Genomic DNA, 24,007 nt, shown 5'->3' with positions numbered 1-24,007 from the left:
AAAATGGGTGGCTGTCCTTTGTTGTTGTATATTTTTTAATGGCAAAACATAGTGACCAACACAAGGAAGAAATAACAAATCACTGCTTTCCACAAGCATGGGATCATTGAATTTGCAAGTTAAGAGATTGTTTAGTAGCAGGGGAAGTTTTCCAATATAAAAACTATACATACACAATACTGGCTCTGTAAAATACATAAAAATGTCACATGTTATCATGAATGGGGCATAGGGAAAAATGAAGTAAGAAAACAGGAAATGACTGAAACAAGGATACAGGTTGACCTATTGTAACAATAAGATGTACAAGACACTATGTTGAAAATGAACTTTACAACTTTGGGGGATGGGGAGGGAGGAAGAGGTGAAGAGGAGAGGGAAGGGATGGTAGGGGGGAAACAAAGGTGGAGGTAACAATGCTCGATAGGAAATTTACTCATTACCTTACTCAGGTAACTGTAACTCCTCTGTACAGTATTTTTACAACAAAATATATATTTTTAAAAAACATGAAATGAAAAAGTGAATGGGTTATTTCCAAATGGTAAAGTCTCTGCACTTTCCAAATTGGCTTTCATTGAGCTCATTACTGCTCAATGGTAGGAGCCCAAGGTAGGGAGATGGATGAGCAAAATGACCCCTCCCACAGTGCTGGACAATCCAAGCACAATGGATATGAACTGGATTCAGGATTCAGATTTAACAATCAAGTCTACAAGAGAGTAAGAGGAGACTTTACCTCACCATGTTCCAGGAGCTGTTTTCTGGAATAAAACACAAATATTCTCTCCTTACTGAATGTCCACTGTGACATGTCTGCACACATGTAGCTTCATTGATCTGTTCTTAAGATTGTCGAAATGTGATTCTTACTAAACTACTTTAGGAGCAGACAGCGCCACTAAAAGTGGTAGTCGTTTAAAAGACAAAATTGACAGGGATCATATTGAAGGTAAATGAAAATACATATCGTTATGTTAACAACAGCCTCTCCTTCCGACGATCTGTCCACATTCAACTGAGTTCACACCTCATGCTCACGCCTCGTGACCCACAGCCCCACTGCACATATTCTGTGAAGTAGAAACTCCATCAGTGTGAAAAGACCGCAGCACTGGAGGAGGCTCACTCCCCTACACAGCACTGGCTCCCGGGACAAACGCTCACCTTAGTGGAAGCATCCACAGATACTAGTAGAGTTTAGGGCATGGTGGTCATCCATGATCGTAAACAGGGAATACTAAGATGATCGTTTACAATGGTCAAGCAAACGTAACATGGTGAGGCATAATAAGAAAATCATCTTTCTCTCCTTGTTCTCTCCACTGACCACACACAAGGACACAAACATCAGCTCCTTGTCCAGCAGATACCGGGGAGGCTACAAGCAACCCCAACTTCTGGGACTGTTTTCTCTCAATGATTGCGGCAAATGCCTATTCTCCTTGTGGTTGAAAGCACTCCTCTTCCCAACACACACACACACACACACACACACACACACACACACATGCACGCACGCACACACGCTCTCACACATGCTCACACACACGTGTTCACATCCATGCCCCTGAGGGAAGAATTCACTCTCTCACATACCTTCAGATGCCATGCACCCCCACTCAGTCCCCTCTCCATACCCTCAACGCACCAACACCTCTCCTGGCCCCGATCTGACAAGACCAATTTAGGGTAATCTATTACCCCTTTTATTCCAGGGAGTTGATTTCCACGAATGTTCTTATGTCCTAATTAGCTTTTCTGGCCGTCACACAGCCTCAAAAATATAAGCCCTAAGTACAAGGCTCAGGATCTTCATAATTTTTCTTTAAATCAGAAACTGTTGTAAAATCAAATGTCCTGTCTACAAATATAAAGTGGGATTTGAGAGGATGCTTTCACGGGAAGGGGGAGGAGATTTTTGCTACATTGCTTACTTCCTGAGGCCTGTGGTGACTTACCTCTGCGCCAGGCTATATTCTGATGGGGAAAGTTTACGCTTTGATTCTAATCATCTTACTGAAATGGGTAAAAAGAATGGAAGGCAACAAATAGTTCTGAACAATGAATGTAGAAAAAATGTTATGAGTATTCAGAAAAACAAATAATATCTTTTCTGAAAGTTTTTTTTAAAAAAAATAGCATGGCCAAAATAAAAATAAAATACATCTACTGATTTTAATTTGTAGCGATTCCTAATGTTACTTAAATGAGCCTCATCCATCCTCGTTTGAATTCAAGAACTATAGTATGTGGAGCTGGAGCTCCCTTCCCAGTATCCCATGAAGACATCTGGCTTCCCAGATGCTGGGTTTGTAGGTGCCAGGCCTACTATGGCTAGCACCAAGCTGTCACACCCCACTGAACCATCTTATTTTATCAGCCAAACTTTGAGCTATTTCACAAATGTGAGGGTCTCTAAAAGTTTAAATACATAAAGGATACATGTGAAAAATAGTCTTGTTTTAAAAAAGAAACATCTAAATTGGGTTCCTATCTTCTATTGTAATCACAATATTGAAGTTCAATGTACACTCATTTGAAAATTTAATATTTCCGTAGGTCATTGAATGATTAGTGATATATTTTTAAAACTATGTAGTATAATTACCTTTGGTAACTGTTTGTTGATAAAACCCACAAAACGTCACGGATAGTCTGCAAACAGAATTAAAGCATGAAGCATTTTTAAGGAATGCTGCTATTTTAAATGATCTTATTAATGTAATACAAACACCTCACATTAGACAGGCACTTTTTAAATGTTAGCATGAGGTCTCCCTCCCTCCCTCCCTTCTTCTCTCCCTCCCTCCCTCCCTTCCTTCTGTCTTTCTCTAGGTAAGCCAACTTAAATATACTGTTAGGAAAACAACTCTCAGACCAAGAAAATATGACACTAAAATGTTAAAGATCATTGCTTGATACTGTTTTTTTTCTTCTGTAAAAACAAGTGGTTGTGTAGAAAGAAATTTTAATAGCTGTACAAATTCCCCATCTAAGCTAAATAGATCAAGGCCTCTTTGACTGTGTTTCATATTGGAAATTGCTAATGTTGACCCTCTGCTCTTCTGCCTGTCCTCTCAACTGCCACAATCGGAATTCTTGTTTTTTGGGTGGTTGCTTGGTGTTTGCACATGTGGGTCCCCCAGAATTGTCCAAGACAGAAGTGTACACGTTTTATTTGTCTAGAAAACCTCAAAGTGAATTTCCCTCTTCCTATCTAGTGGATGACTGACTAAATCCTTTGAAATAGTAAACACAAGCTCTTTTAATAACGGTCCTTTCTTTAGAACAAGGATAATACTAGATGATAAAGGTAGACTAGATGAAATTTTTCAGATAAACTCTTCATCCTAAAAATAAAAAGGAATGCTGAGCAATCAGAAAATGTTACAATCTTTATCTTAATCCCCAAAGCAACTGATAACAATTTAAATACCTTTTTTAAGATAAAGTAGGTAACCACCAAAATAATTGGGAGCAGTAATGTCTTCGTGTACCTCAGGGGAGTCTGAAATACAGCAAGTTATTCACAAGAGCCATTACTGATCTGTGCACTGCATGAGTACAAGCCATCCCTGGTGAGCACCACTTTGATATTCTTAGCAGACTATGGATTCCTTAATTTCCACAATCTAAATATTTTTTAAAATTACAAAATGAACTTTTAAAATTCAATAATAAAAACTAGAAAGCCTAAAGTTAGCTGTGTCCATTATTTTTAACTCTGTCTTTAGTTTTATAATACTACATCATTTTAACATGTATCGTTTCTACTAACCAGTGAGCTCCACATGGTCATTTTCTGTGTTGAAACACTGCATTCTATTCATGAGTAAAAGCAGGGCCAGGGAGGAAGGAAGTGAGCCAGAGTAATAAGTGAAAGTACCACTATGTAATCAGTACTATCAGATAAAGAATCTTCACATCAACTACTGGGGCCGGGAGAGATTTGCTATGTCAATAAATTATACGTCCCTTAAATAGCAAGAACAAACCATTTTCAGTGACAGGTAATTTCTGGTCAAGTATACTTTCCAAACAAATAAAGGACAGAATGACTGAATGGTGGGATGGATGAATAAGAACAGGCAAACTTTCACTATTACATTAGTGTCTGAGTAGGCCTGGGCCACTGACCACTTTCTCATTTTCTATGAAGGACAGTCTAAGTCTTAGATAGAGATAGGAGCCCTGGATGGAGAGTGCTATGAGTCATTGGTCTCCGGGTGTTCTGAGGCAAATCTTTGAAGCTTTGTTTCAATTCCTCTGCAAACAAACAAATTACCTTCCTGTTCTCCACCTCATGATCCTTCCTAAGGGAGGGCAAGACCCTCCCTCACGACTTGAGCATTTTTTAAAGGATGACGAAAGTCAAGCTCCATGTATTCACTAGGACTCAGTACCAATATACCTTGCTTGGTAATACCCTGAGAAACCTATTCAATGCAATAAGACTGAATGTCTTTAAAATTGAACTAAGAATTTGGATTTTGCTTTTCTTGAACGAGGCCTGAAGGATTGCACACAGCTGTTCTGTCCTGCAGTGAGTGTCTGGGTTGTTGTCCAGCGTGCCAGCCATGTTTTCTGTTTCATGTTGTTTGCTTTAACCACCAGCTGGGATAGTTTAAGGTAGGAACCTCAGGGGCTAATAGTTACTGATTTTGCCGATAAAGTATGGAAAGGAAGCAAGCATGTTATGATTTTTTAAAAAATGAAATAAGGGGCTGGGAAGGTGGCTCAGTGGTAGAGCACTTGCCTTGCATGCATGAGGCCCTGGGTTCGATTCCTCAGCACCACATAAGCAAAAAGAAAAAAGCCGGAAGTGGCGCTGTGGCTCCAGTGGTAGAGCACTAGCCTTGAGCTGAAGAGCTGAGGGACAGTGCCCAGGCCCAGAATTCAGGCCCCACGACCAGACCCAAAAATAAATAAATAAATAAATAAAAATAAAATAAAATAAAAATAAATGAAATAAGAAACAAGTTTGGTATTTCTGTTTAAAAACAAAAGGGTTCATGTTTAAAGTAAAAGGAAGGCGCACAACCTCATCACAGCTGCAGAAGAGGAAGGAAAAATCACACCAAAGAACACAAACATCCATACCGCCCGTTCCATGAAGTCAAACTCAGGAGCGCAGGTGTAGATCAAGGTGTCAAAGTCTGTGTACCTTAAGATTCTGGCAGCTATCAGGTCGCTCAGGCGAATCTGGATGTAAAGGAAGAAAAAATTCAGGTTGCAGCTATGACTGTGATCAATGAGAACTAATTTGCTGTCAGAGTAAAAAACACAGCAGGTCAACCCAAAGTTACACAGACACGTCTCAAAAGCAAACCAACATGCAGCGAACCAGATTTTCTCTGAGCTGACATAAAACAAACAAACAAACAAACAAAAAAAAAAAAAACGAAGGGACACACCAAAAGAAAAAAAACAGCAAAAGTAGGCTGGAAAACTAAGCAGAGAAAATGATAAAACCAGAGTAGACACTGGCTGGAGTGAAATGACTGGTATTTCATCATGAGATTTCATCACTGGATCATTCTCCTCCTGGAAGCCAGCCCATTCTGTCTCACCTCCCATCACACACTGCAAATCATACACAAACTTTCCCCATATCATCAGGTCCACCAAGACTCCTGTGCTGACTGTCTTTCTTCTGGCCACGTCTCAGACACACATTTAAGGACACAATGGCACACAATAATCCACCTTCCCTTATTTATCTCCATGGCCTGAAAAATTCACACCACCAGCCACACTCAAAGTGGACATTCCATTTTTCTACTTCTATTTTCTTACTGCCTGCTGTCAGGGAGATAATTATTTCCATTGTATTTTCAGAGAGCTAGGCTCCCTCCACGCCCGCCCCCCCACCAAGATACTTGGCAAGTAAACTATTATTTTAAGTTTGTAAAGAGTTGGGTGACAATATTGACCAATTCAGGAAGAAAAATCACAAAATCACAGACCAACTCCGTGGACAAATAAATAACTTAGAAGATCTGAAAAATAGTTTCTCATAAAATAGTCTACAAAAGTAAAAGGTAAGAATAAAAAGAAAGGAAGAAAAATGGATCCAGCATACTAGAGAATAACAATGAATACACTCAGCACAACAAGCCACTAGTCACTCTTAGCTAGCAATAAATAGCAAATGGGAGCTGACATTGAAGTGAACCTGCCTACATTAAAAAAAAATTGTCCATCATGGGGCTTGAGCTCAAGGCCTGGGTGTTGTCCCTGAGGTTTTTCACCCAAGGCTTGTACTCTACCACTTTGAGCCACAGTGTCACTTCTATTTTTCTGGTGGCTAATTGGAGATAAGAGCTCCATGGACTTTTTCCTGCCTGGCTGGTTTTGAATGGCAATCCTCAGATCTCAGCCTCCTGAGTATCTAGGATTACAGGTGTGAGCCATCAGTACCCTACATTTTTGTTGGAAAGGCCACCGCTTGATGTTGCTGAGGGCATCCTATAATCCTGTGATAAAGTTGACAGTTTCTGTATTAGACAAAGCTGTGATTGGATGGCACTATTTAGTAAACTTCTTACTACATTATTGTACAATATACTCACAAATGCCTATATTTCAACATAAAATGCTAGAACCAAATGTAAATTCATGCAGTGCTTTTCATCCCTAGCTAGTTAATTAAGTAAGAAGTTCGGCCTTGCCCACAGCCACTATATAAGACATTAGCATAAAACAAACAGAAAAGCCACATGTTTTCTAGGAAGTGAGAACAGAGACTTCTAATATTTTCTTCTTATATAGTAAGTCTTCCAAATATCAAATCACACCTTAATTTTAGTCTACAATTATAAGTAAATAGAATGATATTGAGATGTTTAAGTGTTTTTATTTGAAAGCTGAGTATGAAGTGCTAATATGTTAATATCCACAATAAATTGAGAAATTATCATTGAAACAAATGACTGTAATTTACTTGAAACATTAAGTACTAAAGAAAGCACTAGGAATAATATTTTCTTCCCCTCAAATATCAAGCGTTCATGGACACTTTTCATTCTAGAGGTGAAAACATCACTTCAGGTTTTATCATGATCACTAACTAGCTTGGGACCTTGAAGAAATGGAAGCCTCTAGCCAGACACTAGTGTCTCCAATTTATAATCTTAGCTAATTAGGAGGCTGAGAATAGGAGGATTGAGACTTTAGGCAGAAAAGTCCCTAAGATTCTGTCTCTATAGAGGGCAAGCTGAATGCATTGGCCCATGCTTGTAACCAAGTGGACAGGAACAACAAAGAAATGGAAACCTCTGTTGAATGAAGAGATGAGCATTTTTGAGATTTTTAATCCATGCTTTTGGCAGCTTTTTGTGTAACTGGGAAGAACTTACATGGTCTGAGACACCAAAGACTTTAGATGTCAGAAATTTCAGAATGATGGTTCCACACCACCAACAGCCGCCTTGAACAAGCTAGAAAACAAAATGGAAGCCCAGAGTTAAAAATGACAGTAAACAACTAAAATGTTCAGTGGTACATAACATGATATAGAGTTTACTCCTACAAGCGGTGTTAAGTATGGATGCTGGGCTCAGAGGAAAGGATGCTGCTGTAGAAAGTTCTGTTGTTCAGGAAATAAGTGAAATTGATGACACTGCTATAAAATGCGTAACAGGAGAGCCTATATATTATAGAGTCCAAAGGACATTGTAGAAAGTTATTTCTTTTCAATCTGCAATGGATAGGGATTATATGTTTATTTACAACATTAAAACTTCTACTACTTTTGTAGAAAGACAATTCATGAGTCCCTCTTTAAGAATAGAAAAATAATTTGAAAATTTTGTCGTGTGTATGTGTGCGAGTATATGTGTGTGTGTGTGTGTGTATGTGTGTGAGTATATGTGTGTGTGAGCGTGTGTGCCCACACGTGTGCACATGCATGCGCTCACGCACTTGTGCATGGGCTAGTACTAGGGCTTGAACTCTGAGCCTGGGCACTGTCATGTAAGCTCATGGCTCTACCACTTGAGTCATACCTCCATTTCCAAAACTCTTCTTTACAAAAGAGAATTTTCTCTTTCCTAAAAGAGAATTACGCACTAAAACTGACAAGGAGGTGCTCATGTGTTTGTGGTTGTTCATGTTTTGACTCCCCTTGCCTTAAGCACACATAGACTCCTGGAAAGCCTTGGGAAAATGGCAGCCATCTAAACTCAAAGCCCCACACATGTCACCCGACTAGACTAGCAGAAGCAGAAGACAGACAACTATGAACTTCACAGTTGCTGCAAGTAGAAAACAACAACAGCGTCGGAGAGCAAGTTCCTCATCTAAGCCTTTCTGGAGAATGAGGGGAGACCTCCACAGCACAAAGAGAAGGGAGTGATTGACTCAACACTGAACTTTCTCTGAAGCCTTGGGTGACTGGGAATGGACTTTCCAGCACCTTGAGTTAAAAATGGCGTGGATAAAAGACATGAAGCTCAGGAAAGCATTCTTCCTAGAAAGAAAAGATGGAGGAGAGACAGAATAGTGCCCCCTGGCCAAGACCTAGTAAATGGCAGAGGAGGCTGCAAGGGGAAGTTAGGCATCCAGCAGGGGCAGTGAGAAGCAAAAGTGAGATGCAAACAATGTCAAAAGATAATCTCTGACTGGAGAGAGAGAGAGAAAGAGAGACATACAGACATATAGAGAGGAAGAGAGAGGGAGAGGGAGAAGCTCAGAAAGCAGAAGAGATCTCTTGTGCAGAAACAAAACCTGAATAAAGCACAAGGTAGTACGGAGATAAAAATGTTGATTATCTGGATTTGCTCGGCATATACTATATACACATACTGAAAGTTCATTCTACCCCAGAAATTCATACAAGTACACGCTAATCAAACAATGCTAACTACCCTGATAACACTGTATGCATGTCTTGAATTATCACATCATATTCCATAAATTATATATGATTTAAGGAATTAGTGAAAAGACTGTAGTCTTCAAAAAATACCACCATTTTATTCATCTCACTGCTGACATCCGTCAATCACCTTTCCTTGTTTAACTTATTTTCCTCACTCTTATTGTGACCAGTGGTTTTCTACTGAGCCCGGTTCATTCTGGGTATTGGAGTAGAGGCTATGGGTTCTAGTCCAGCAGAGGGTCCCCTCATTGTTTGGTGGAGCAATCCTAGCCTTCTTTTCAGTATGGTTGTGACGATGACAATTTAGTCTTCAGGATCAGCGTCACGCCATTCTGGTCAGTTGAATTTACCTGATGGCTTCTTCTCGGTCCTCACCTTGGCTGTCCATGGAAGAAGCTACTTCTCCATCCTCTTGTCATTCGTTGGAGGGTGGGAACACCAGAGTTGTGAAGCAGAGAGATTATCTTGGCTGCCCTAATGTCAGTGAGCCTGACGATCCATCCATCCCCACTGGGGCCACTGCATAGACGTCCATGAACAGATGGCCTTGGTGGCTGCCAGTGTGTACATTATGAAAACCCCAAAAGCCAAAGCAATCCTGAGGCACAATGCTGGATGCATCTCCAGAAAGAGCAAAGAAAAGGCAAAACGGTACTGACACAGACACTGACTTGTAGACCAGTGGGATAGAATTAAACACCAGAAACAAGCCCAGGCAGCTACAGCTGTCTGATTCTTGCCAAGAGAGACAAAAATATGCACTGGAATATAAGGCAGCCTCTTCAACAAATGGTGCTGCAGAACTGGGAAATAAATCTGCACCTAATATACATCCAACAGAGGGATAATTTCTAGACTATATAAAGAACCCCCAAAACTCAAACACCAAAAGAATCAACAATCCACTTGATGAATGAGCAAATGAACTAAATGGATAGTTCTCAAAAGAAGAAGCAAAAACAGAAAATAAACACATGAAAAAAATGTTCACCATCTTTAGCCATCAGGGACATGCAGTTCAAAACCACACTGAGATTCTGTCTCATACCATTCAGAAGAGCAATCATCAAACAAAAGCTTTGGGGCCTGATGGTGGAGGTCTGTGATCTCAGCTAATCTGGAGGCTCCCATAGAAGGAGGATGTGAGACTCTTTCCAAAAATCTAAAAGCAAAAGAACTTGGGGGATGACACAAGTGGTAGGGGACTTGCCTAGTGTGTGTGAGGTCTTGATTTCAACACCATGGTACAGAAAGAAAGGGAGAGAAAAAATACAGAAAAAGAGAAAGAAAGAAAGAAGGAAAGAAAGAAAGAAAGGAAGGAAGGAAGGAAGGAAGGAAAAAAGAAAAAAGAAAGAAAAAAGAGGAGGAGAGGGGAGGGAAGAGGAGGGGAGGAGAGGAGAGATCAAAACAAAACAAATGAAGAAGAAAGTCTTCTAAAGACAAGAATCACTGTTCTCTCATAGTTATGGAATTTAGAGGGAAAAGGACATGAAAGTATGAGGACCACTAAGGATGTGGGAGAGGGAAGGGAAGGGAAGGAGATAAGACAGAGGAGGGGTGTGTACCATCTAGGTACATTATGTGCGTGCATGGAAATGTTTTAATTAACACTTGTTAATAAAGTATTGTGTTAAATACACTGAACCTCACCCAAAAGTTGAGTTCAGACACTCCCATCCTTTGAATTTTGCTTCTCTTTAGTATAATTGCCTGAAATACATTTTTAAAAAACAAAATTAACACATATTATGACATATGAAATCAACGTATGATAAAAATTACAGCGCCATACCCTTCCATATAAACTCCAGCCATTTTCATCCTTCATTGGTGAACTTGTCAAATTTGGGCCATGGTGAGTTTCTTGGAAGTGAGAGCTAAATGCGTGGTGCATGAAAACCTCACCTCTTACTTCATTCAGTACTTTCCGAGTCACACTGGGCATGTTACCCAGATAACTTCTCTGAGGAGGCAGAGAATGTGGGGGTCCCACCTTGTCACTCTGAAAGTGACACGGCATGGAAAAGAACGCAGCATGGAGACGAACATGTGTGAGGTTTTTGTTGTGTGTGAGAGGGAAGGTGAAAAGGGTTATCATTGTTAGATTAAAAAGGAAGAGGAGGAAACAACCACGCCATAACCTGAGTAGCACCTAGTGATTCCACTGGTGGCCAGCAGGTGGCAGCACCTCTCACCACGGGGATCTAGTGCAGAATCTAGGGTGTGAGAAGCAGTTCTCAGCCTGGCTCAGTCCCCACTTGACTAAGGTGAGTAACCTGGCCAGGTGAGGGTCATTGGTGAGAGGAAGGTACAGAAGTGCTGTACTTGCTTTCGTTATTCTAGCACTGCTGGAAGCAGCTTGGAAATGCACTTTGGAAATGGCAACCAGAGACCATTCAGTCCCAGGTGCCAGGAAATCAATCCTTTGGCAACGTCGCATGTTTTGATCAAGATCTGGATTGCCCAGGCCTGCCCTCTATTTTATTTTATAAGCATTTGCTCATTTCCCAAAGATCAAATCCAAACTTGAGAGACGAAGCACCCACAGGGGGAATACATTAAAAGAAAGGACCAGAGTCTGGAAAGGGATTTGACAATATTGTTTGGGACAATAGTTGTGTCACCAGGATGTGCTAAATAGCCCACAAGAGTGGTTTACTAGAAAATAAGTCATGATTATAGTACGCTTTTTTTTTTTCAGGTAAGTCGAATTTCCTCGTGATTATTTTTTAAAATATTAACTACGATACTACCTTAAAAATGTTGAACTATATTATGCTATTTTTCAGTGGCAAGGCAGAGAGAAAGCCGTGTTTGGGGAAGGGTTTCACACAAACGATAACCAGAAGAAGGTTCCTATTTATGCTTCTACACTTCCATCAGGCAGATAAACCTGCTACTGGACAGGTTTACAAGGGACACTTCCTGAGTTCAACACGCACTCACCCATGTCATCAGCAGAGATGAGGAATAATAAGAAGTTAAGTACATTGGATTTCCAAACATCAAAATGAAGCAGAGGACAACTGAAACCTGAGAAAGGAAATATAAAACATGCTCAGTAATTGTGACGTGCCCATACAGTACATGCAAGGAGAATGAAGCTGTATCTCAACACACAGGTGTGCAGAGAAGACAAATGTACATCATAGAACTCTAACTCACTGCCAGGTATTAAAGTTCAAGATCATTTATTCCACAGAGTAGAATTCGCCCTTCCCTCCCCATCTGTTAACTTGCAAAAATATAAAGGAAGATTTTTCTCGAACTCTGTTATTTCTGTAGTTTCAATGATGGAATAACATGAGAAGGACTTAGTTACAAATATGAGCTTGCCGAACTTCACTTTGACTAAAACCCAAAAAAGAAGCAACACTATAAAATTTTAGTTGCATAGTGTCACACTCATGCAAAAGTGTTTTTAAAAAAATCTCTGACAGTAAGGGAGAAAGGCAGTTTCAAAACCAGTGACAATAATAGGATACAGAAATAAAAAAAAAACATTAAGGCTTTAAGGAGTACAATACACCGGCAGTGCCATTGAAAGTATAACGTGCAAATTGTATGTGTCCACTTTCCTTTCTAAACACTGTCACAACCATGTCATTGCTACCATCCCAGAAAGTGCCCCGGAAAATAGTTAGTTGTGTTTGACAGACTCTGAGAATTTATTCTAACATGTCACTTATAATTTTTTTTAAATGTTACCATGTTCACATAAATGATCTTCTGGAATTTGCTTGGCTCAATGTATCCGACCACATACATGGGAAATAATGAGGCTATCTGAAATTTAAAGAAATGTGCAAGTGAAAATGTGGAAAAATATTTTTTAAACTTGTATGCCATTTTATATTATGATCCTGATTATATCTCTAACGAGAGGAATTTGAACCAGTTGTCCCACTGAGAACGCTCTAGGTTCTAGGAAATATTTAATACAGAAAAACACAGCTGTCTGAAATTGTTAATAAGATGAATAGAGCTGAGGAAGACAGACCCGGGGATGGACTTGACATCTGATTTCCTTCTCTCCCAGAACTGCCAGCTCCCCTTGAGGCAGCTACCTGTGGTGGGCAGGAGGCTGAGAGGCCCGGAAGGCAAGCAGTTGTCTTGACACATTCAGTCATCAAGGACTGGAAGGACCATAATGGCTTCAAAAGGGAAGGGACGAGCAAACTGTGACCAGACAATTGAAGATTCAACAAAAGAACTGGAAAGACAGAGGAACTTCATTGTTGCCAAGCTGAACTGTCCTCTGACAATTCCGTCACAGTTTATCAAAACAAACAAAAAACACACAAGTTCACAGGCTGCGACTGTGGGTCATAGACAATATTCTGTATCACACGGTGGGATTCCAAAAGAACTGTTCTGAACAGGACAACGGTGGTGGGTTCATTCCTCTGTGTATTTGTCAAAACACATAAGCCTGCACCACACAGCATGAATTGAAATAAGAAATCAATATTGGTTAAGTGATTGTAACAAATAAAATGGATGCAAGATATGTTGAAGGTGCTCAGTGGGGGATGAGGATGGAAGGTGTGGGAAGGTAGGGAAAAAATGTCTTCAAAATAATAATGATGACATGTTTAATGAACCTCTCATGAGAGAGGGGGGAGAGGATAGTGGGTCGACATTTGCACAACACCAAGATAAACAAATGCGAATTTCATCTAACCTTGAATTACACGCCTAGAGAGCGTATCTTTCAAAGATGAAGGACTCAAGTAAAAAACAAGCAAAACTGTCACCATCAGTTCTTTTTTTTTTTTGGGGGGGGGGGGGTCCGGTCTTGGGGCCTGAACTCTGGGCCTGGGCACTGTCCCTCAGCTCTTCAGCTCAAGGCTAGCACTCTACCACTTGAGCCACAGCACCACTTCCGGCTTTTTTCTTTTTGCTTATGTGGTGCTGGGGAATCGAACCCAGGGCCTCATGCATTGCAAGGCAAGCGCTCTACCACTGAGCCACCTTCCCAGCCCCCCAACTTTTTTCATTTTACTTTCATTTTACTTATGTGGTGCTGAGGAATTGAACCCAGGGCCTCAGGCATGCAAGGCAAGCGCTCTACCACTGAGCCATCTTCCCAGCCCCTGTCACCATCAGTTCTACGCAAAAGGAAAACGCTAATAGGTGGTGGGCATTCTCTGGACATAAAATCCCATGTGGAAACAGACCCAGGAAGGATACAAAAATTAACGGAAGAAGAAACATGTGAAACCTAACCAAGTTTCCTGTCTTAAAGAATAAAGATGTGGCGGGCAAGGATAGCTCAAGCCTATAATCCTAGCTAGTCACGAGGCTGAGATCTGAGGATCACAGTTCAAAGCCAGCCCGGGCAGGAAAAGCCGTAAGACTCTTATCGCCAATCAACCACTAGAAAACCAGAAGTGGCGCTGTGGCTCCCGTGGTAGAGCTCTCACTTTGAGCTGAAGAGCACAGGAACAGTGCCCAGGCCCAGAGCTCAGGCCCCACAACTGACAAAAAATAAAAATAATGATGTGATTTGTGAGGTTTAAAGAGAATAAGAACCAGGAAGTGTGCCTGTAAGTCCCAGCACTGGGAAACTGAGGCAAAGAGTTTTGAGGGCAAAGCCAACCTGGGCTATTTAAAGAGAACGTGTCTCAAAACAAAAACAAAAGCATAGTAAAGAAACGTCAGGAGAGGAGGTTAGATGTGGATGTGTGGCTCAGTTGGTCAAGTAGTAGCCAATAAGCGAAAGCATCAGATACCAAGTTCAAGTCTGGATCTTGGAGGGCGGGAGGGAGAGAAGGAGGGAGAGAAGGGAAGGGGATAAAGGGAGAGAAGGAAATATCTAAGGAGGGAGGGCAAATTGCAGACACCTTCCTGTGTCTTTCCTGTGTCCTGGTGGACCATCTCCACTGGCTTTAGGAAAAGACAAGCTCAGATGAGGACATGAAGAGGAAAAAAATGTAGGCAGTCAGACTACTTCAACCTCTAAGAGAAAGGAGTAAACTGTACTCAGACAGAGCTTAGAGCAGGGCAATCCTGAAACTCAGGGTCGAATGGGGGGCGGGGTGAAGAAGGGAACCATGCTCAACACAGCAGTGAGATTTGATCCGGTTCTGTGGGAGGACTCCTGCTGGGAAGGAGGAGGAAGCACATAGCTCCTTGGAGGGTGAGCATGGGGCAGAGGGACAGCAGCCAAACTTTTCTGTCACTTGCTTCATTCCCCAGCATCTCCCCCTAGGAACTGGTGGAAGGAAGTTGTTGCACAGAGTAGTGCACCCATGCCCAGATAGGCTGTAGCCGATGTGCAGACCCTGCAATGCCCTCCAAGCAGCCTGGAAGGAAGATGGCGCTCCAAGTTTGCATAACTTAAGGGACTTTATGTCTATTGCCTAGTAACATCACAAAGCATTCAACAGGCACTTGGTAATCTTATATTTCATCAGACCCAGGCTGTGTAAGGCCCCTCTGCCCACTGGAAATCCATCGGCAGAGCAAAGAGCTTGAAGACATCGAGGTTTGCAATGGCACAGGAAAGGTCTGCGGAAGGACCAGAATGGAAGACAACTGCCCAGGTAGGAGAATGCTAATTACTGGCATCATTACTCATGGTGATTTCCTAGTAATACCAATAGTTTCGCTTTGCATATCAGTCATGACATCAACTGGGCTGAATGACCCAATTAAAAGGCGGTAATAGATAATTACCCTTTTCTAAAAGACTAATTATGCACAACTTACCAAAGATATACCTAAAAGGAAAAGACACAAAAAATGTGAACGCTAAAAACACCAACCCCATCAAAACCCCAAAACAGCAGGTGGCTCACGCCTGTAATCCTAGCTACTCAGGAGGCTCAGATCTGAGGATCTCGGTTCAAAGCCAGCCCGGGCAGGAACGTCCATGAGACTCTTATCTCCAATAAACAACTCAGAAAACCAGAAGTGGCACTGTGGCTCAAGTACACTAGCCTTGAGCTGAAGAGCTGAGGGACAGTGCCCAGGCCCAGAGTTCAAGCCCCACGACCAACAAAAACAAACAAACAAAAGATCCTACCACTATTCCACCACAGCCAAAAGCAACAATAGCATTACGTAGCAACATGTCATAAGAATGAAAGGAATGGGCTGGGAATGTGGCTCAGTGGTACAGTGCTTGCCTTGCATGCATGAGGCCCTGGGTTTGATTCCTCAGCACCACATAAGCAGAAAAAGCTGGAAGTGGTGCTGTGGCTCAATTTAGTAGAGCGCTCGCCTTGATTGAAGAGCTGAGAAACAGCACCCAGACCCAGAGTTCTGGCCCCACAACTGACAGAAAAAAAAAGAATAAAAGGAATGCATGACAACTGTGTACACCTTGCTGTGTGAGCATGTTTGAGGGAGTAACTTACAGAACTAAAAGAGATATGCACAGATCCACTGGGAGGTTTTTCACACCCCCCCTACGGCTACTTAACTGAGCATAAAGCCATCTTACCTGTGTGAAAAGTATGAACTGGGCAAACTGCCAGGGGAGCATGAAGGCGGTATTGGCCAGGCAGAGAGCGAGGTAATACTTCTCTTGACCCAACGAGGACCTGCATGGAGAGAAAAGGCACCAGCCAGTTCTGCTATGAAGGTGGGCCATCTCCCAGCAATGCAGAATTCTTACAAAAGGACAAAATGGCCTTTGACCCAACACAAAGAAAATATAATGAGCTCTGAAAATGGCTTCATTGAAAAGAATTGCAGATATCTGGGCCATTAAAAAAAAACCTGCATTACCCATTTTCAGTGCAAAAGTTTCTTTCCCTGTAAATCTGTATGCCATTAAAAATGTAAGACTTGAGCACTATGGCCTCAAAGTTCCTCCTGTCTGCAGAGCAGCAGTTTTCGGTCACCTATCACTTTTTTTTTTTTTTTGGTCCGGTCATGGGGCCTGAACTCTGGGCCTGGGCGCTGTCCCTCAGCTCTTCAGCTCAAGGCTAGCACTCTACCACTTGAGCCACAGCACCACTTCCGGCTTTTTTCTTTTTGTTTATGTAGTGCTGAGGAATCAAACCCAGGGCCTCAGGCATGCAAGGCAAGCACTCTACCACTGAGCCACCTTCCCAGCCCCAACCTACCACTTTTATGTTTCTGAAAACAGGGAGAATAGGGTAACAGGCAAATAATTAAGGAAAACATTCTAAAGCAACCAATTAGAAGGCAATTCTGGAATACAGTTGTGTTACTACTGATGAAGGTTAGAGTCTGCAACATTGTTGGTAAGCAATGCCTGTCACCACAGGAGAGTTTAGTATCTTTAAAAAGAAAAGACAAGAAAGAAAGAAATGAAAACTGTAAGGTCTGCCCTGGGAAGGCAAGACAGACTCCTCTCTCCTCTTGGCCAAGCCTCTGCCCAGAACCTGTGTCACCTAGGTAACTGGCACACCTGGAGACAGTAATCTCCCTCTCCTCCCACATCACATCCTGGGCTGCCCAGGTCATACCTCCCATCAGGCCAAGCTAGGGTCCCAGATCCTGAGGTCACATCCACATCCAGTGTGGCCACACCTTCCCTCACCTGGCCACACCTTCTCTCCATCCCTTCCCTACTTCAACTCAAGTCAGCCCTCCGCTCGCCCCTTTTCAGCCAGGTGGTCTCCACCATGCATGGTGGGACAGCAGCTCGGTAAAACAATAAACTTCTTTTCCTGTCTGAATATCGAGTGGTGTTCTCTCTATCAGCTACCTAATTAGACCTAGTATCTTTTTTTTTTTTTTTTTTTTTTTTTTTTTTTTTTGTTTTTTCTTTTTTTTTTTTTTTTTTTAATTTAATTTAATTTTATTTGTGAACATACTGTACAGAGGAGTTACAGTTACATGGGCAGGATAATGTGTACATTTCTTACCAAGCATTGCAGCCTCCTCCTTTGTTTATCCTTCACATCCCTTCCCAGCCTCCCCCCTCCCCCCCTAATCCCAATCCTTCTCCTTCCTCCCTCCCCCCAGCCCCCCCCCCCCCCCACCAACATTGTAAAGTTCGTTTTGGACATGACAACTTGTACTTCTCATTGTTGCAACAGGTCCACCTGTATCCTTAAACAACTGGTTTTTCCCCATCTCCTCCACAAGTTATACTGACATCAAATATAGTGAAAGCAAGGGTTATACTGTGGGGGAGGGACATACAAAGCAACAAAGAGATAATCTTATAAATGTGTTAGAAACACATGCATGAAAGAAAAAAACATTAAAATACACATCTAAGGGTTCATTTTCCTGACATCACATTATCTGACCTTTTCCGCTTGACTCATACATATACTAGATATTACAAATAAGGGAAACCATGGGACCTACGTTTCTTTGGGCCTGGCTTACTTCACTTAATATAATTTTTTCCAAGTTTTTCCATTTCCTAACAAATGGGGCAATGTCATTCTTTCTGATGGAGGCATAGAATTCCATTGTGTATATATACCACATTTTCTTGATCCATTCATCTACTGAGGGGCATCTGGGTTGGTTCCATATCTTAGCTATGGTAAATAATGCTGCAATAAACATAGTTGTGCTGGTAGCTTTAGTGTGGTCTTGTTTGTAAACATTAGGGTAAATGCCCAAAAGTGGGATTGCTGGGTCATAGGGGAGCTCTATGTGGAGTCTTTTGAGGAACCTCCATACTGCTTTCCAAAGTGGTTGAACAAGTTTACATTCCCACCAACAATGAATTAAGGTTCCTTTCTGTCCACATCCCCTCCAGCATCTGTTGTTGTTAGAGTTCTTGATTTTTGCCGTTCTCACTGGAGTGAGGTGATATCTCAATGTTGTTTTGATTTGCATTTCTTTTATGGCTAGTGATGTTGAACATTTCTTCATGTTAGACCTAGTATCTTTAACTTACATTATGCAAACCTTTTGTGCAAATAATGGACCAATAACTGCTCCTTTTGAAAAGCTTCTATTTGGTTTTTGACAAAGACTGTATAAGAGTAGTTACGTTTTCTGAAGCAAAAATGCAGATGTTCAAATTGTCTAGTAATATCACAAAAATATTCACTAGTCATGTGGTAATCTTATATTTCAGCAAACAGTGACTTTTGACTAAGATACAGAGGACAGCAAATGGCATCCCAGTCACACTCCTCAGTCCTCCCAGGGGGACATTTCATCCCATGCAACCTTGAGATTCACCGCCAGCCACCAGCCCTAGGTGCCCTCCTCCCCTCCATTCAGTCATCATAGGATATGCACGTGCTCTGAGGCTCCAGAGACAAGTGTGGCTTGGTTCCTGCTTCCAGTGGCAGTACTTTAAAAAAAAATGCAGCCTCACTACATAACCCAAGCTGGCCTTGAACTCTCAATCCCCTTGTCTCTGTCTATTGGGAATGCAGGTTGGCACCACCGTATCGGGTCTAGGGAGAATTTTAAACATAAATGTGGCAGAGACGTTTGTATATATATATGTATAATCCACAAATTTACAGTTAGAGGGAAGGAAAGGAAAGGAAAGAAAGGGAAGGAAGGAAGGAAGGAAGGAAGGAAGGAAGGAAGGAAGGAAGGAAGGAAGGAAGGAAGGAAATGTGCACACAAATCATCTTCATGTAAGGTAGAATCTACTGAGTAATTAGAACATGAAGTATATAAGGCTTCCTGGGAATGTGGAGAAGATATAGGTCATTTTTCCTCGGTGATGGAACTCACAAACATTCCTTGAGAGTTATTTCTGCAAAACAGTTATTTAAAGTGTTCTGCCACTTGTTTCATTTTGTTTCTCTGACCTGTTAAATTTCCAAAATGCATACAAAAACAATCCCAAACAGTGTCCAAGAGAAACAATCCCGTGAGATGTGTAGAAGCACATATATATAATACGTATAAAATGCCTATCAATCACAAATATATTATACATATATATATGCATCCATTCTGTATCTAACCCAGCATTTCTAGATTTACTGCACACAGAGCCCTTCATGACACACAGAGGAGAACTGTGGTTTTTTTCCATCGAAACCAAAGTTGGGAAATCCATCAGTCAGAGTACCTAAGCTTTGAAAAATAATGTGATTGTTTCTCAGAACCTCTCCTCCCTGCAAACAATAGAAGGATACACGTTCTGATTTGTAAAACATATTACTGTTATTAGACACTTCAGTGGACATCAATTTTTATAAGAGTAACTTTTAGACTATCTTCTTAACTCTACACTTCATCTATTCTGCAAATAGCATTTTTTAAGTCTACATTTAGTAGTTATAAGTCAGTAGGTCAAAGCTTTGTTATATGGCTGAAAATTACCTGAGAATTCTAGTTAAAATATACATCTGAAGTACAAGAAATGGATAAGAGAAGCTTTCCCGGAGCGGGGGCGTCCACATGACCCGGGTGGCCTGAAATTAGGAAAACAGTTCACAACAAATGTTACTCCTTGAAAAACCAGGGGTTCCCGTTATCCAGCTTCCCCCAATCAGCTAACATAGGATTGCCTTAAACATACGAACTAGCCAGGGCCAAGTGCTCTGGGCTCATCCCATTCTAAACATGATGCCCAGCAGAGCATCTGTGTTTGGAGATTGCTTAGTTTGGGGACATGGTCATCAAATAGAGAATGATCCAGCCCAAATTCCGTGAGACTCTTACCTCCAACTAACCAACAAAAGAGCCACAAGTGGCACTGTGGCTCAAATGGTAGAGCACTAGCCTTGAGGGAAAAAAAGCTCAGGGACAGCACCCAGGCCCTGAGTTCAAGCCCCAGGGCCAGCACACACACGCACACACACACACACACACACACACACATACACACACACACACACTAAATTCAGTATATCTATTTTTCCTCTTTTTATTGGCATATATTTATTGTGCAAAGAGGTTTCATTGCAATATTTTCACACATAAGTATTTTTTTTTAAGCTGAGGTTGCAGAGGCAGACAGATGTCAAGTGAGAAATTCACCTTCATGGTACAGGGACTGGATGCCAGTAACAAACGCAACCTTACTCTCCTCCATTTTCCTAATTTGAAACTTCCAAGAGGCCGGGAGGAAAGGAGGTGGGTACAGCCTATGGAGAAGGCTCCTGACTACAGTGTTTCCCTGTCTGTGTTTATATTGACCCCAAACAAAGCCTTTCATCTCTTTTAAGCTCTGGTGATTTAAAGCTTTAGATCAACACAACTGAAATATAGGCTTTTTTTTTTTTAAATAACAGAAGGTTCTTTAAAATATTGTCAAGTCACCAGTATTATGTAACTATATGCCATTTGATTATATTTCTTTCTTTCTACACAGCCTGTTTCTTAAAACATTATTCTCTAGAAAACATACCTCTCCATGGTTGAAAAAGTAGCACAGTACTGTAACAATGCCACCCAACTGAGTCCCACTGGAGAAGAGAAAGAAATTGTAAGTTGCAGAAAATACAGTGAGTTTTTCACAAAAGCATCTCAGAAATTAAAATTTATAGTTTTCTGTACTTAAAACATGGCATAAGCCATATACTAATAAATACTTCCCATGTAGTTGGTATTTTAGTCTTAAAAATACAAGCAGAATATGTCTGAGTCAAGCGGAAAAGGTCAGATAAAGTTGATGTTAGGGAAATGAACCCTAAGATATGTATTCAAATGGTTTTTTTTCTTTCATGCGATTCTTCCTAACACATTTATAAGATTATTTCTTTGTTGCTTTGTATGCCCGCCCCCCCCCCCCCCCCGGCCACGCTATAACCCCTGCTTTCACTGTATTTGATGTGGGTATAATTTGTGGAGGGGAAGGGGAAAAACAAATTGTTTAAATAGGGATCCAGGTGGATCCATTGCAACAATGAGATGTACAAGTCGTTATGTTGAAAACGAACTTTACAACTTTGGTGGGCAGGGGGAGAGGGGATCGGGTGGGGGGCGGGGAGAGGATGGAAGGGATGGGAAGGGGGAAAGGAAGAGGCTACAATGCTTGATAAGAAATGTACTCATTATCTTGCCCATGTAATTGTAACTCCTCTGTACAGTATTTTCACAATTAAAACAAAAAATACAAGCAGACAGTGTGGGTATAATGTAACCTCAGTTATATTATATCTAGCATGTTTTATTATGTACATTTATAATTCATTATATCTAATATATTTTTTAAATAAAATATGTAAGTTATTCACAGGAATTTAAACTCTGCCATTTCAGAGTGTGTGTTGCGTTCTTTGAATAAACCCACAGTAGTCAGAATTTGTCTTTTTTGGGGGGGTCCGGTCGTGGGGCCTGAACTCTGGGCTTGGGCGCTGTCCCTTAGCTCTTCAGCTCAAGGCTAGCGCTCTACCACTTGAGCCACAGCACCATTTCTGGCTTTTTTCTTTTTGCTTATGTGGTGCTGAGGAATCGAACCCAGGGCCTCATGCATGCAAGGCAAGCGCTCTACCACTGAGCCACCTTCCCAGGCCCAAAGAATTTTGTCTTTTGAAACTGCATTTAGAGTAACTAGGAGATGAAGGTAGAAGTCTAACAGGTCTATCAGTAATTTAGAATGCCTAAAATGACTGAAATATTCATATATGTGAACATTATATTATATATTAATATAATTTGACATATGAACTACAGGTAGTCTCATTAAAATCTTTGTTTTTACAAAAAAATCTTAATTTTGAAATAATATCACTACAAGGATAAAGGTGGTGGGGCTGCTCTTAAGATACTGTTTTTGTTGTTGTTGTTGTTGTTGTTGTTGTTTTGGATTTTTTTGTTAGTCATGAGGCTTGAATTCTGGGCCTGGGCGCTGTCCCTCAGCTCTTCAGCTCAAGGCTAGCACTCTACCACTTGAGCCACCGCACCACTTCTGATTTGCTGGTGGTTTATTAGAGATAAGAGTCTCACAGACTTTGTTACCCAGCTGGCTTTGAACCGTGATCCTCAGATCTCAGTCTCCTTAGTAGTTAGGATTACAGGCATGAGCCACCAGTGCCCTGCTTAAGATATTGTTTTTTGTTTGCTTGCTGGCTTGCTTTTTAGCAGCAGCTCAGTTCTCTGGCTACATCATATTAGTTAAGCCTTTGGGGAGAAATAATCAAATAGTTCTACAAACGTTACTACTATGAGTCAATTCATCATTAGTCTTCTCTAACTGATCAACAAGCATCAGCCAGCCTCTCCAAGCTCACTCTATTAGGAGCTTACCTGAGGTACGCGCCATATATGAAGAACAGTCCCATCATCAATCCATTTAAGATAAAAATCACACCAACATAAAAGCAAGCAGGGTCTCCCAGACCTTTAAGAAAGACACAGGTTATTCAGTAGTTAGCAAACATATGCCTACAAAACCACGGGCATGCCTATTTTAGTGCCTGGGAGTCAAGAACAGTTGCCTTTCTGATTGCTGCTGCCTTTCTTATTGTTTGTTTAAATATTTTCCCTTTTTTATTGTCAAGGTGATGTACAGAGGGGTTTCAGTTACATAAGTAAGGTAATGAGTACATTTCTTGTCAACCTTGTTACCCCTTCCCTCAATTTTTTCCTATTTTCCCTCCTCCCTACCCTCCCCCAAGTTGTACAGATCGTTTCCAGCATACTGTCTTGTGTATATCGCTGTTGCATTGGTTCTCCCCTTGTCCTTTGTCTCACCATTCTGTTGTTCCCCTTCCCTTCCCTAATTCAAATAAGCGTATATATAATATCAGGGTACCAAAATAAAATACAGTAATAACAGAGGATATAACATAGGAGGAATAACATACAAAAGAAACAAAAAAAACACATAGTATATTAAAAACAACAACAAAGAAAAACCTCTTGTGTCCATGTCTTCGAGTTCATTTCCCTTAGCATCATCTTATATAGTCATATGTACGTAGCTATTGGGCTATTCTGCTCATCTGCTAAGATTATCCTAGATGTATATTAGTTATTGCAAGTAAGTGAAACCATGGGACCTATGTTTCTTTGGGCCTGGCTTACTTCACTTAATATGATTTTTTCCAAGTCTTTCCATTTCCTTACAAATGGGATGATGTCATTAATGGACTAAAAACTTAAAGAGAGACTTCTCTGAAGAGGAAATAAGAATATGGCCAATAGACACATGAAGAAATGCTCAGCTTCTCTATCCATAAAAGAAATGCAAATCAAAACAACATTGAGATTCCACCTCACCCCAGTTAGAATGGCTAGAATCAAGAACTCTAATAACAA

The 24,007-nt window shown here is 41.1% G+C and overlaps 1 protein-coding gene across 1 annotated transcript in view; it reads right to left on the bottom strand.

The window, feature by feature from the left end:
- Dpy19l2 (dpy-19 like 2) overlaps nucleotides 1-24,007 on the bottom strand; it is a 47,928-nt gene that overhangs the window by 9,087 nt on the left and 14,834 nt on the right. The window contains exons 6-17 of the mRNA XM_042695042.1: nucleotides 22,994-23,087; nucleotides 21,153-21,210; nucleotides 20,123-20,214; nucleotides 16,335-16,434; nucleotides 12,593-12,670; nucleotides 11,831-11,917; nucleotides 10,535-10,594; nucleotides 7,362-7,442; nucleotides 5,104-5,205; nucleotides 3,440-3,511; nucleotides 2,612-2,658; nucleotides 740-764 (exon numbers count right to left, since the gene is read on the bottom strand). Of these exons, the coding sequence (XP_042550976.1) occupies nucleotides 740-764; nucleotides 2,612-2,658; nucleotides 3,440-3,511; nucleotides 5,104-5,205; nucleotides 7,362-7,442; nucleotides 10,535-10,594; nucleotides 11,831-11,917; nucleotides 12,593-12,670; nucleotides 16,335-16,434; nucleotides 20,123-20,214; nucleotides 21,153-21,210; nucleotides 22,994-23,087 (896 nt within the window). The remainder of the gene's footprint in view (nucleotides 1-739; nucleotides 765-2,611; nucleotides 2,659-3,439; nucleotides 3,512-5,103; nucleotides 5,206-7,361; nucleotides 7,443-10,534; nucleotides 10,595-11,830; nucleotides 11,918-12,592; nucleotides 12,671-16,334; nucleotides 16,435-20,122; nucleotides 20,215-21,152; nucleotides 21,211-22,993; nucleotides 23,088-24,007) is intronic.

Source organism: Dipodomys spectabilis, unplaced genomic scaffold (genome assembly GCF_019054845.1).
Source record: "Dipodomys spectabilis isolate Male_0828 unplaced genomic scaffold, ASM1905484v1 ptg000178l, whole genome shotgun sequence".
NCBI classification, from domain to species: Eukaryota; Metazoa; Chordata; class Mammalia; order Rodentia; family Heteromyidae; genus Dipodomys; species Dipodomys spectabilis.
This window is presented reverse-complemented; position numbering and strand designations above follow the sequence as displayed.